Consider the following 14,894-nt stretch of genomic DNA (forward strand, 5'->3'; position numbering starts at 1 on the left):
TTTCTAAAGGTAATGAGTGGTTTATCTCCTATCAACTCACCCAAAATGGGGTCAGATTTTAAAATACCCCAATGTTTCCTCATTACTTTCTTAATCACTCGGGCTCCCTCATTATAAGTAGTAATAAAACGTACTTCATTGTCCCCAGACTTATTGGGCTTTGGAGTATTCTTATTTCTAATAAGTTTTACTCTATCCATCTCCCTAGCTCTTTGTTTAGCTGTAATAAGAAGACCAGTATCATATCCCTTATATAAAAATGTATTATCTAGTTCTTTAGCCTCTTGTTCAAAATCACTTAGCAATGTACAATTTCTTCTAATTCTAGTGTACTGGCTTACAGGAATGTTAGCCTTCCAGTTCCTTAAATGGCCACTCTTAGCATCCACAAAGCTGTTCCTGTCCACATTTTTCCTCTGATTTTTAACAGGAACAGCTTTGTGTATGCATGTTGATTAATTATGGGTCTTTTTGTTTTATCTCGTTTCAGGACATCACTTTTGAAATACATGTGTTTACCTGTACGTGTATATGTGTATGCACGTGTGTGTATATATATGTATGCATATATGTGCAGTATTATATTATTATATATGGGTATATGTGTTATTTTGAATAGTGTATGCACATGTGTGCGTGTATGTATGTATATACGTGGGTATCCATATAGACTTTTTGTGGATATTATATACAGCAATTTTTTTTTATATAATTGAATTATTGTACTATTTTAACTATTGCTATTAACTTTTAGGATGAGATTATTTTTAACAAATATGAATTTATTTAATTCATTTGTATAGATATCACTATAGTGTATAGATATTATTCCAGTGTTTGTATATATGTATTATCATATTGTATATGTTTATTATTAATTGTTTTTAACATGATGTATTTCATTATGTATCATTATGTAATTTAATTATGCACTTCACTAGTTATTTTATTATTATAATTTTATATTTTGAACATGATTGCTATGTCGATTTTATATTTTGAACATTGGTTATGTCACTTGAATCAAATTAGTTTCTTTATTAATTCCATGAGTTTGCAACACGGTATATATTTATAATGTATGTAAGTCCAATTGTATAGACCGTATGTGTCTCACTAACATAATGTTTGTTGTGATATGGGTGTGTAAGGATAATTAGCCCGGCATTGGTTAATATATAGACCAATAAGATTTTACCATCTGCTAGAAATAGTGACACACACTCCTGAACATCCTGCTCTTGAAAAAGCCCGAGCGTACTCCGGGGGAAACGCGTTGAGCTATACCGGTCAAGTCTGCTGTCAGAGAAGGTGCCCTGCTGCTGGAGGCTGAATTCGGGAGGAGAACATCCCCTGTCAGAACTATCGGTCAGCTGTGGTGACCCGGATTGGCGGACTAAGACCTCATATGTTCACAACATAATTTGTGAAATGTCTGAATGCACTTACTGTTTGTAAGTAGTACTTGTATTGTACTGTTATACGTGTTAAATAAAACTGCCTTGAATCGTGTCCCTTTGCGCTGCTCTCTTTTACTCAGATCGATCGACTATTTTTCTACTTCCGGTGTGGGGAGAAACACACAGGGACAGAGAACGGCTGCAGCTGGACTGTTTGGGAGCTTAAGAAACAGCACTTGGAATTCACTCTATGTGCCTACATTTGTATGTGTCTTTCCCTCCAGATAACCAGGAGGCAACAGAGCAGTAAGACTGTTTTGTTTTTATTTATTTAATTAGCGCTGCTTACAAATTCTGCCAATACCATTTTCTACATGCTCCACCTTGGAGCTTAAACTTGGTTCTTAAAGTTCTTCAAGGGGTTCCGTTTGAACCCCTTCATTCCATTGATATCAAACTTTTATCTTGGAAAGTTCTGTTTTTGATGGCTATTTCCTCGGCTCAGAGAGTCTCTGAGTTATCTGCCTTACAATGTGATTCTCCTTATCTGATTTTCCATTCAGATAAAGTAGTTCTGCGTACAAACCTGGCTTTTTACCTAAGGTAGTTTCTAACAAGAATATCAATCAAGAGATTGTTGTTCCATCATTGTGTCCTAATCCTTCTTTAAAGAAGGAACGCCTTTTACATAATCTTGACGTGGTCCGTGCTTTAAAGTTTTACTTACAAGCTACTAAAGATTTTCGCCAAACATCTACACTGTTTGTTGTTTACTCTCGACAGAGGAGAGGTCAAAAAGCTTCGGCAACCTCTCTTTCTTTTTGGCTTCGGAGCGTAATACGCTTAGCCTATGAGACTGCTGGACAGCAGCCCCCTGAAAGGATTACAGCTCATTCTACTAGAGCTGTGGCTTCCACCTGGGCCTTTAAAAATGAGGCTTCTGTTGAACAGATTTGCAAGGCGGAGACTTGGTCTTCGCTTCATACCTTTTCAAAATTTTACAAATTTGATACTTTTACTTCTTCGGAGGCTATTTTTGGGAGAAAGGTTCTACAGGCAGTGGTTCCTTCCATCTAAGCCTGCCTTGTCCCTCCCTTCATCCGTGTACTTTAGCTTTGGTATTGGTATCCCACAAGTAATGGATGATCCGTGGACTGGATACACCTTACAAGAGAAAACATAATTTATGCTTACCTGATAAATTTATTTCTCTTGTGGTGTATCCAGTTAACGGCCCGCCCTGTCTTTTTAAGGCAGGTCAAAATTTTAATTTAAACTACAGTCACCACTGCACCCTATGGTTTCTCCTTTCTCGGCTTGTTTCGGTCGAATGACTGGATATGGTAGTTAGGGGAGGAGCTATATAGCAGCTCTGCTGTGGGTGATCCTCTTGCAACTTCCTGTTGGGAAGGAGAATATCCCACAAGTAATGGATGATCCGTGGACTCGATACACCACAAGAGAAATACATTTATCAGGTAAGCATAAATTATGTTTTTTTTTTTACTGAATACTGAATATTCATGGAACATTTAAATTAGTTTTACACAGTATAACACTTTCTTAAATATGAATATTGCATAAATATGCTTTTACATGTTTTCATCTACTTGACTGTAACATAGTAACATAGTAGATAAGGTTGAAAAAAGACTGAAGTCCATCGAGTTCAACCTATACAAATCTAAAATACTTTTTTGTTAAACTTTTTCAACTGTAGCATTATATACTTACCTCTAGCAAGCTGTAGAGCTGCGCTAAACCCGGCCTTTCTTAGAACCTCGGGCCACAGTTATAGGAGGTTTAGTTAGGCAGATCCTTCTCCTTTAAAGGGATATGAAACCCAAATGTTTTCTTTCATGATTCAGATAGAGCATGCAGTTTAAAGCAACTTTCTTTTTTTTTTTTTTTTTTATATATCCAAAAAATATAAATATAATGCCACTCAATCGGTCTTCCTTTTCATCTTGCAGGATGTTTCTTACCCTTTATATATAGTAAAAAGAAGACAAATAAACAATTACTGACCTCTCATTTCGGTCATAATTCCACCTTGCAGGGTGTTTTGCAACTTTCAAACATAAATGAATAACATAGGGCCCTTCATGAACTGAGCATAATTCATTATGTTCTTTTTACCGCCCTTCAATCAATACTATAAAAAATAAAAACTCATCCTGTATTCTAATCTTATAATTTTTGGATTTTTAATTCCACCTAATCTCATGCCGTTGACAAGCTATGTCAACGGCTAAACCTAAAAAACCATATCTAATATAAAACAAAACTAACAAACAAAAAAAATATATATATTTGTTTATTAACCGTTCCCACCTGCCCTCTATCTAAACTTCAAGTTCTTCTAAATTCCTATAAGAATACAAGAACTGTTTCTGCACAGTAGCAGACAATGAATGTATCAATTTCCCCCATTTATTCATATATTCTATATTTGCATTCTCATCGATATTCTGTACATCATATTGTTCAATAACTGCCTGTTTTATCAAAAAGTTCTTCCATTCTACGAAACTAGGTTTCTTTCTATCTTTCCAGTTTTAAAAAATTATACTCCTCGCCGCTAGTACCGATATATATATGAATTTCCAATCTCTCCCTAATTCTTTAGATCTTGGAAGAAACAGTAGTTGATTTTAAGCCAGAATTGTCTAATTAAGGGACATTCCCAAATCATATGTATCAAGTCAGCTGCGTATTTACTACATTTTGGACATTTATTAAACTGTGTATTGCCCCAATCTGCTCCTTTCTTAGGGGTGCAATACGTTCTGTATAATAATTTTAAATGTGCCTCTCTCCAAGTTTCAGATATTGTTATTTTTGCTACTTGCGAAATTGACTCAATTAATCTTTCAATGGGGTCATTAATTCCTGTAATGTAGGGTCCCCATTTGTCAGTTAAATTATTTAGATTGTTTTGGCCTTCCTGGACAAAAATAATTTTATATCATGGTGAGATTGAATAAAATCCTTGTTTAACCATTTTTAACCAGGGTTCAATCTTATCCCACCCCCAGTCCCATCCATTTTCCTTAATAAGTTGGTTCGCATAGTGCCTGACCTGTAGATAAGCATAGACATCTCTATTATCTATTAGAAAGTCCCTTTTTAACACATCAAATGTTTTAACAACCTTTCTTTCTGTGTCTAGTATTTGATGGATAAATTTCAACCCCTTTCCTTCCCAATTTTGAAATATAGGCGAGTTAATACCTGCTGGAAATACCAAGTTATTCTGTATAGACAAATATTTGGACATATCAAATTCAACGCCCAATTTTTTGCAAAGTTTTTGCCAGGCTATTATCGGGTTAGCTATGGTTTTTGTATTCCTAATGTTAACCGGAAGTTTCTGCCACTGATTGTGTATAATATTCAGTAAATCGTACGGTTTGAAAAAAATTCTCTCAGCCTCTGGTATCGTATAGTACGTAGCCCCCGTTATCCATTCCACTACTATTCGGCTTAGCATTACCCAATTATAATATTCCAGATTTGGTAGAGCTAATCCGCCCATACCTCTCTGCAGGTATAATTTGTTTAATGAAATTCTAGGTCTCTTATTATTCCAAATAAATTGCCTTATGGCTGATGAGACTCCTCTTATGTCTTTTTTCAACATCATCACCGGGATGTTTTGGATTAAATATAAGATTTTCGGAAAGATGATCATTTTAAAGAGATTGACTCTACCAGAGATTGAAATAGGTAGCTTGGTTCAAGCTTTTAAATCTTCTTTTATTTTCTTTAATAATGGTGTGTAATTCATACTATACCATGTGTCCTCTTTAGTTGAAATCAAAATTCCTAAATATCTTATACCTTCTTGGGCAATTTTAAAGTAATTTTCAAATTTTATGTCTTTATCTCCCTTGATTACCATCACTTCAGATTTACAAAGATTGATCCTGTAGCCTGAGAAAGAACTAAAATCTTTAATTATTTCAAGTATTAATGGAATATTTTCCTTAAGATTACGTACATACAATAACAAATCGTCTGCATATAAGGAAACTTTACATTCATAATTGCCCACCTTAATCCCTTGTATTTTCTCCCTTAAGATAATAGCAAGTGATTCTATTACGATATTAAACAATAGGGGTGAAAGGGGGCATCCCTGGCGGGTACCTCTACCTAATGTTAAACTTTCTGATATCTGACCATTTATTAAAAGTGCAGTGCAAGGTTTTTTGTAAATATTTTTAACTAAATTAATTATTGTCTCAGGGAAACCGAATTCTAACAGTGAAGTAAAAAGGTGATCCCATTCCACTGAGTCGAAAGCTTTTTGTGCATCTAAAGAGATTATTGCTAGACTAGATAGTTTTCCACCTCCTTCACCTTTTTTTCTTCTTTTTTTTTCCCCCCTCTGTTCTTGTTTTGCATTTTTCAGATAATCTAACACCAAAAATACTTTTCGCAAGTTAGAAGAGGAATTTCTTCCTTTCATAAAACCCGTCTGATCATTATGAATTACTGATTCCAGAACCACCTGAAGTCTGTTTGCGATAATGCTTGTCAAAATTTTATAATCTGAATTTAACAAAGATATGGGTCTATATGATTCCATGGTTATTGGATTTTTGTTTGGTTTTAAAATTAAAGTGGTCCAGGATGCCGTGAAGTGGGATGACATTTCCTCCCCCTTAATAAGGTATGAATTAAACAGGGAAGATAAGATAGGAATTTTATGTTCTGATAATATTTTATAGTATTCGTTTGGTAGTAGATCTGGCCCAGATGCTTTACCATTTTTTAAATTCTTAATAGCATTGCTAATCTCCTCATCTGAAATCGGTCTGATAATTCTTTTACCATCTGCTTCCTTAAGCTTTACATTTTTTAGTTTAGTCCAAAATTCAGCTTTTCTTTCAAAGTTTAGTTCTCCTGGGCTATATATCTAATATTCCGTAAATAACTTTAGAATATCTTCTGTCTTATTAACTGTCTTACCGTTCGTAGATATAGAGCTAATATGATTATGTCCTTTCGATTTCTTGACTAGGTTTGCTAATAGCTTCCCTGCTTTATTCCCAAATCTAAAAAATTTTGCACTCATTCTAAGTTCTTGTTGTGTAGTTTTATCAAGTAGCCATATATCTCTAGCCTCCTTAGCCTCTACATACTGCTGCCAGTTGTTCCTATTTGGCTCGTCAAGATATCTATTGTATGCTGAGCTTAGCCTCTTTACCATTTCTTTTTCTCTATTTTTTTGTTTAATCTTTTTTTTACACATATACGCAATAACTTTGCCTCTAATTACCGCTTTTGACGCTTCCCAGAATATCTCCGGCTTATCCAAGTATTCTGAGTTATTCATACAAAAATCCTGCCACTTTGTTACCAACATATTTTTAAAATCTGTATTATTAATCAGATAATTCGGGAATCGAAATCTTTTTAGGGGGGAGTTGCCACTATTTATATTAATTTTAAAGATTAGTGGGGCATGGTCTGATATTGTTATTTCTTTTATCTCTACTTCTACATCTAAACCTGATAATTTCTCCGAAATTAAAAACACATCGATCCTTGAGAGCGTCCTGTGAGCCTTAGAGGCACATGTATATTCCTTGTCTATCGGGTTCCTCTCTCTCCAGATATCCTTTATGCTAAGTAATTTAGCCTCTAATTTATCTCTTCTAGTTTTCTTTCTAGCTGATTCCTCTCTTATTCTATCAATAGGAGTTTGGGGGGCCATATTAAAGTCCCCCCCTATTATGAGAATCCCTTCTGTTTTTTCCAGTAACTGTGATTGGAGATTTAACCAAAATGTAGGGGTATGGTCATTGGGGCCGTATACATTGCAAATGGTAAATCTTCTCTTCTCCACCTCTATTTTTACTATCATGTATCTTGCTTCTGTATCTAACTCTGAGGATATAACTGTGTATTGTAACTTTTTATTCAATAAAATTGCAACCCCTTTCTTTCTTTTATTACATGGGGTGCCTATTACTTCTCCCACCCAGCTAGTTTTCAATTTGGCTAATTCCTTTTCTTTTAGATGTGTCTCCTGGATAAGAGTAATGTCGGTCTTCAGACCCTTTAATTGTCCCAAAATAGCTTTCCTTTTTATCGGAGAGGTAAAACCTCCTACGTTCCAAGAGGTAAATCTAACCTGACTAGTCATTTTTATTCATATCACCTGGCCAGGTGGAAACGTCCAAATATAAAGAAGAGAAAAAAAAATATAAAAGAGGAAAAATCCCCCTCCCCCATATCCACCCTTTGCACTCTACCTTTTCTATACATCTTATCATACAGGTTCAAAAAATCAATTTCTCATTGTGTACACCTCTTTTTATATCACCTCCTCTCTCATGAATGTTTCAGCCTCTTTAGTGTTTTCTAAAATTGTTGTCCCTTTGGTGCCCTGAATACGTATTCTTGCTGGATATATTAGTGTGTCATTGTAACCCTTATTTATCAATTGTGTACACAGAGGCGACATTAATCTTCTTTTATTAGATACTTCTGCTGAGAAATCTTGGAATATGAGGATCCTTTTTCCTTCTATGGCTAAATCCCTCTTTTTCCTATAATAGTGTAACAACTTCACCTTATCTTGGAAATTGAGATATCTAGTAATTACCGGTCGATTAACCTTTTAGTATTTATACTAAGATATCTGTGTATTTTAATATTCCAAAAGGAAAAAAAAAAGACCTTATGCTTTTAAAGACTTGGATGTTTTGCATCTCTTACATTGGGCTATACTTCAATACGGCCATCCCCTAAAAAGATTGCATCAGCCAATCAGATTTTTTTCTACCTTAATTCCGATTGGCTGATAGAATTCTATCAGCCAATCGGAATTGAAGGGACGCCATCTTGGATGACATCCCTTAAAGGAACCTTCATTCGTCGTTAGTCCGTCGGGGAAGAAGGATGTTGCGCGTCGGCGGGATGAAGATGGATCCGGAAGAAAGAAGATAGAAGATGCCGCTTGGAAGAAGACATCGCCCGGATGGAAGACCTCTTCTCTGCCGCTTGGATCAAGACTTCGCCTGGATGGAGGACCTCTTCTTTGCCGCTTGGATCAAGACTTCTACCGGATGGAGGACATCTTCTTGCTCCGCTTGGATGAAGAATTTGGCTCGGCTGGGTGAAGACGACTCAAGGTAGGGAGATCTTCAGGGATTTAGTGATAGGTTTTTTTAAGGGGGGTTTGGGTGGGTTAGAGTAGGGGTATGTGGGTGGTGGGTTTTAATGTTGGGGCGGTTGTATTTTTATTTTCAGGCAAAAGAGCTGATTACTTTGGGGCAAGGCCCCGCAAAAAGCCCTTTTAAGGGCTGGTAAAAGAGCTGATTACTTTTGTTTTTTAGAATAGGGTAGGGGATTTTTTTATTTTGGGGGGCTTTTTTATTTTATTAGGGGGCTTAGATTAGGTGTAATTAGTTTAAACTGCTTGTAATTCTTTTTTATTTTTTGTAATTTAGTGTTTGTTTGTTTTTGTATTATAAAATAGTTTATTTAATTGTAGGTAATTGTAGGTAATTTATTTAATTAATTTAATGATAGTGTAGTGTTAGGTTTAATTGTAACTTAGGGTTTATTTTATAGGTAAGTATTTAGTTTTAAATAGGATTATTTTATTTAATTTTAGGAATATTATTTCATTTAATTTAAATTATATTTATGTTAGGGGGGTGTTAGGGTTAGTGTTAGAGTTATGTTTAGGGGTTAATAACTTTATTATAGTAGCAGCGACGGTGCGGGCGGGAGATTAGAGGTTAATAATTGTAGGTAGGTGGCAGCGATGTTAGGGAGGGCAGATTAGGGGTTAATACTATTTATTATAGTGTTTGCGAGGCGGGAGTGCGGCGGTTTAGGGGTTAATACATTTATTATAGTGGCAGCGAGGTCCGGTCGGCAGATTAGGGGTTAATAAGTGTAGGTAAGGTGGCAGCGACGTTGGGGGGGCAGATTAGGGGTTAATAAATATAATATAGGGGTCGGCAATGTTAGGGGCAGCAGATTATGGGTTCATAAGTATAACGTAGGTGGCGACGATGTCCGGTCGGCAGATTAGGTGTTAAAATGTTTTATTAGCGTGGTGGCGATGTGGGGGGGCCTCGGTTTAGGGGTACATAGGTAGTTTATGGGTGTTAGTGTACTTTAGAGCACAGTAGTTATGAGCTTTATATTCCGGCGTTAGCCCATAAAGCTCTTAACTACTGACTTTTTTTGCGGCTGGAGTCTTGTCGGTAGAGGGTCTACCGCTCACTTCTTCCAAGACTCCAAATACCGGCGTTAGGCAGATCCCATTGAAAAGATAGGATACGCAATTGGTGTAAGGGGATCTGCAGTAGCCTGGAATCGCGGTAGGGAAGTGAGCGTTAGACCCTTTCCTGGCTGACTAAATATCAGCGGGCGGCCAAAAGCAGCGTTAGGACCCCTTAACGCTGCTTTTGACGGCTAACGCAAAACTCTAAATCTAGGTGTTAATATTATCCCTCTCTCCCCTTTTCTTGTCCTATTCCTTTTCTACCCTGCGTGATATCTTGCCCAAGCTGCTTATCTGAAATTATTGTTAATGATGGTTCCCTTATCATATTATTGTGCCTTCACTCCTAGAAATAGGGTCCAAAAGTGGCCCGCCCATTTTGTCTCCCTCATATTCCCCTTGCTAATTTTATTCAGTGGTCATCAGTCCAAGAGTGGCTGCTATATTTTAATATGGGGGAGATATTTAATACTAAGCCTGGATATATAAAGGGATATGCTTAATAATGCCATACTAAAAAAAAAGGAGTGGTGTTATATCACACTAGTTTACCTCCAGCAAAACCAGTAACTAAGCATGGGTCCAAGAGTGGCCCATTGATGATTTGGGAGGTGCTCAAAACATTGAAAAAAAAAAAGAGGTTTCAATCATAGCCTAATCATCATTTGATTCTGTATACAGTATGTGAACAATTTTCTTTCTGTAATGTTATGAACATGATTCTTTTCTCTGTTTATTTTGAGATATGGCTTATGTCAACTGCAATGTTAATGTATCTAAAAACCTCAATAAAAGAAATATGAAGAAAAAAAAAGAGTGTATTTAATATATTGTTGTTGGATAATCCTATATTTTATCACATATAGTGAAGAAGACCTTTATCGGGATGAAGACGAAATTGAAAAAGAAAAGAATAAAAAAATTCCAACCACTGTTAAAGAGGGCTCAACAGGTAAAAAAATGAAACATTTACATTTTAATATTTTTAAGTGAAATTTAAGATTTAGTGGGAAAAAAGTTAAGCCACTAAAATGGTCAATTTATGAATATACTGGCAAATGCATGAAAAAAAACTGTGTTGGTTCATTTAATAATATTAAGGGAAAACTGATCCAATAGGAATTTTGTTTTTAGACAAAAAGATAAAACTCTCTAGATCCAATACATTTCTTGAATAAAGCAGCATGGGTAATTGTAGTGGTTATGACTAAATCAATTTTAAAAATGCTGGGGAAAAACTATAGTCTCGATTGCTATTAAGAAATGTTTGAACATTCAAAAAAGTGTGCATAAATAATTGTATGAAATGTGCAAAGCTTACATGTTTATATTGTAGTGCTTTCCTGATGGATGAACAATCTAAATTATTATTTTTGCATATTGTAATGTTATTTTTTTATAGAAATCAGTTTTTCACACTGTAGACAAATCATCATATTTGTTACAGAGGAAACATTTTTGTTGCAGAGAAAACCACAGCATCTAACAAAAAATACAGAATTAAAAAGGGTTGCACGTTTGCTTATATGTCACTTAATATTAAAGCATAGCTTAGAAAGAACCTAAGCTGAATTTTTTATGTTTTTTTTTTTTGTAAATCCAATAAGATCTTAAATTAAACGTTAAGGACCAATCTAATTTCACAATCATTATGTATAAATGGAATGTGGTAATTGTGGTTGTTTTAAGAATAAGGATAAAGAAATCTGTTGGAAGATCATTTGCATATAGATTCTGTCTGTCAACACATTTCACCAATGCATAATATAGTGCAAATGTATAATATTCTAGCTTAACAAATACTAAAATGTTGAAAATTGCAGAAACCTTCAGAATTACTTTGGGTCAGCACAGAGGATTCATTGCTACCATTGTCAGAAACCAGGGTTAAAGTATACTTGAATACCATATATTATATTTTAATACTCCACTATAAAAACTAATACTGAAATATCCTAAATCTGCAAAGACATGCTCATCTTAGAAAAGGTACATTGATCGTGAATTCACATTCTGGTGAAACTTTGCCGTATCTGTTATTATTAATTTATTCATTCATATGTGCAAGTGTGTACCTGGCTTCCTCAAATCGTTGCGTGCCCCCATTGCCATCCAGCTTGTGGGGCATGCAACAATTGGAGGAAGTCAGATTCGTCAGCGATATGCTAAAGAAGGTAGGAGATGCGGGCGGAGGAACGGCGGTATGTTTACTATAACTAAGAGGGAAATATTTAAAAAATGAAGCGTCTTTCAAAATTTTAATAAATGATCGTGCCCCTATTTTAAAGATTTCATTTATATGCTGCCCAGTATTATGTCATACTTTACAATCACTTTAAGTCAAAGCTACTTTTTGTTGAAACTAATAATGTAGGATTTTTTTTTTTTCATGGGATGGTTAGACTCCACAAGCAAAAAAAATCCCAATATAGCAGAGATTTTTAATTGTCCCACTTTCCCATAATCCCTCAGTCAGTCAGTTTTTTCCCCTTAGCAAGGAGTGAGGCCAATTTTGAAATGCTGATCTTCATGTGATTTGATAGGGGTTCTCTAACTGATTTGAGACCCAGATCCTCCTCAGAGAAACTACTAAGAGGGGTTCAGCCAGGCAGCCTCCCAGGTGAAATGTGGGCATGCCCGCCAATCTCTTGGTCTAGAGTGTGTTGCTCCTTGTTAAGATTTGATCAGATCCTTGAAACTGTGCATGCACTTGCATGGGCCGTCTACTGGAGTCTTCGGCAGCAAAGGAGAGAAAGGTAGACAAAGGTGCTGACAAGTAAGTACCATGCACCTTCATAACCCATCGACTATTTATATGACCATGCACACATGTTTCACCTAGTCTGGAGACATAGCCGCATATCACAAAGCTGAAAAGGAACAGCACAACAGATATGAGGGTGCAAATCTGTCAGAGACTCCACACAAGGTCCCAAAACATAGAATCAAAGTCCATAAAGACAGCAGCACTCGCCACTCCAAAGTTAATAGATTTATTGAGACACCAAGGTGCACAAAATAGACAACGTTCCGTACCTTTAGTTCTTAGTCATGTCAGTACTGACATGACTAAGGACTAGAGGTCCGAAACGTTGTCTATTTTGTGCACCTTAGTGTTTTTGCTTCTGCTGAAGCAACCTTCGGGAGTAAGGTTTTACAGGCTGTGGTGCCCTCAGGTTAGGGTCCGCCTCTCTTTTTTCCCCTCCCGTTAGTATTCCGTGTACTCTAGAGCTTGGGTATATGTATTCCACAAGTAAGGAATACAGCTGTGGACTCTTCCTATAAAAACATAAATTATGACTTACCAGATAATTTCCTTTCCTTCTGTATGGGAAGAGTCCACAGCTCCCGCCCGTGTTCTCTGATGGGCAGCCCTAAATTTAAATTTATTCTTCTGGCACCTTTTTCACCCTGATGTTTCTCCTACTGTTCCTTGTTCCCTCGGCAGAATGACTGGGGGATGAGGGAAGTGGGGGAGGTATTTAAGCCTTTGGCTGGGGTGTCTTTGCCTCCTCCTGGTGGCCAGGTTCAGTATTTCCCACAAGTAAGGAATGCAGCTGTGGACTCTTCCCATACAGAAGGAAAGGAAATTATCTGGTAAATCATAATTTATGTTTTTTCTTCTAGAAGAGTTTATGAATTATCGACTCTTTTTTGTGATTTTCCTATATTATTTTTAATCAGTATACAGCAGTTTTAAGAACCAAATTTTATTTTTTTTACCTAAGGTTGTGTCCTCACAATATTAATGAAAAAATTGTTGTTCCTTCTTTGTGTCCTAATCCTAAGAATTCTTCAGAAAAACTTCTTCACAATTTATATGTTATTAGAACCTGGAAGTATTGTTGATGCTACTAAGGATTTTAGACAAACTCCTATTTTTTTCAATGCAAGGATTGATGAGAAAATCCACATTTGATCTGGTGAAGGTTAGATCATTGGCCTTTTACAGTGATTTACAACTCACCAAGGTTATCCCCAAGAAAGCTCTTCTAAAGTTAAACAATGTATTCACTCTGTAATTACAGAACTGATGGCTGTCATTCCTCCACCAGTTAAACACGGACACTTGCAAGCGGCAGAAGGTATCTTCACAGGCCTTAGGCTCATCAGGGACATCCCTCAGGAGTAATCTGTTTAAGTACCATGCACAAATCAGGAATACAGTGGAATCGGAACTCTCCTCTACTGAGAACGATTATTTAGAAACCCTTAACCACCCTTATTAAATAAAGTACATACACGCTGTCTTATGGGAAGCTCTAATAGACTAGCTGGTTAAAAAATCAGACAAACAATGTCAAGAAGATTGATACATTTTAGGCTGAGCGGTGCTACCCTCTTGTAGAGGTGTTGTTCATCCTGAATCTAACACATATATTTTAAGACTTATTTCTGCTGTATGTAGATACTATTGTTGCTCTGCATATATTCTCATTGGATTACTAGGGTGATAGATGTCTTCAGTTATGCAGTCACTCTCTAGTAGAGTTTTGTAGTGAAAATAATATATACGGTTCATCTGTTCATAATAATACACCGTCTTTTTTGTGTGTGTGCAATTAGTAAGCTAGCCTTGCTTTTTATTGGTGATGGTTTTTGTTATGTTAAAGATACTCTTGAAGTGTCGGTCCCAGTAGGCATTACTTGTGCAGAGGTATAAACACCTGAAAAATAAAATAAATAAAAAAACACTTCTTGATACAAATTTTATATGATCTAATATTTATTAATAAATCTCTTTTAACAAATGCTGAAATCTCTGTCTCTTTTTTTAGGGTGAAATGTACTCTCATGGGCTCTTTTCTATAGTGATAATGTCTAATATCTTAAGGTTTGGCTAAAACCATTGATTACAATTAACTATTTTTATATTGAATAGCTAATAGTTAATGGAGTTTGTTCATTAAAACCATTGCCAACCAACAGCTAGATTACAAGTTTGTGCGTTCGTCTTTTAACGCTGAGAATATGGTATTTTCAGCGTTAAAACAGCACTGCAGCCATTATAAGTCTTGTGGGTATAGGAGTACTGCAAGCCTTTCAGCCTGTAACGCAACATCAGTACCGCACTCGTAAAAATTACGTTTTTTAATGGGATTCCCATAGCGCTGGTATTAAGAGTTTTGCGGTGCGGCTAAAAAGCGAGCGTTACAGCCTAAAACGACAAGATCTGTACCGCCATCTAAAGTCAGTAGTTATGAGTGTTACGCTACAAATCTGTAACCTAAAACTCATAA

At 36.0% G+C, this 14,894-nt stretch overlaps 1 protein-coding gene across 2 annotated transcripts in view; it reads left to right on the forward strand.

Annotated features, from left to right (window-relative positions):
- Positions 1 to 14,894, forward strand: part of OTULIN (OTU deubiquitinase with linear linkage specificity) — a 301,396-nt gene that overhangs the window by 69,924 nt on the left and 216,578 nt on the right. For both annotated transcript variants that reach the window (XM_053714574.1, XM_053714573.1), the window contains exon 4: positions 10,521 to 10,606. In XM_053714574.1, the coding sequence (XP_053570549.1) occupies positions 10,521 to 10,606 (86 nt within the window). The remainder of the gene's footprint in view (positions 1 to 10,520; positions 10,607 to 14,894) is intronic.

The sequence above is a fragment of the Bombina bombina genome, chromosome 5 (assembly GCF_027579735.1).
Source record: "Bombina bombina isolate aBomBom1 chromosome 5, aBomBom1.pri, whole genome shotgun sequence".
NCBI lineage: Eukaryota > Metazoa > Chordata > Amphibia > Anura > Bombinatoridae > Bombina > Bombina bombina.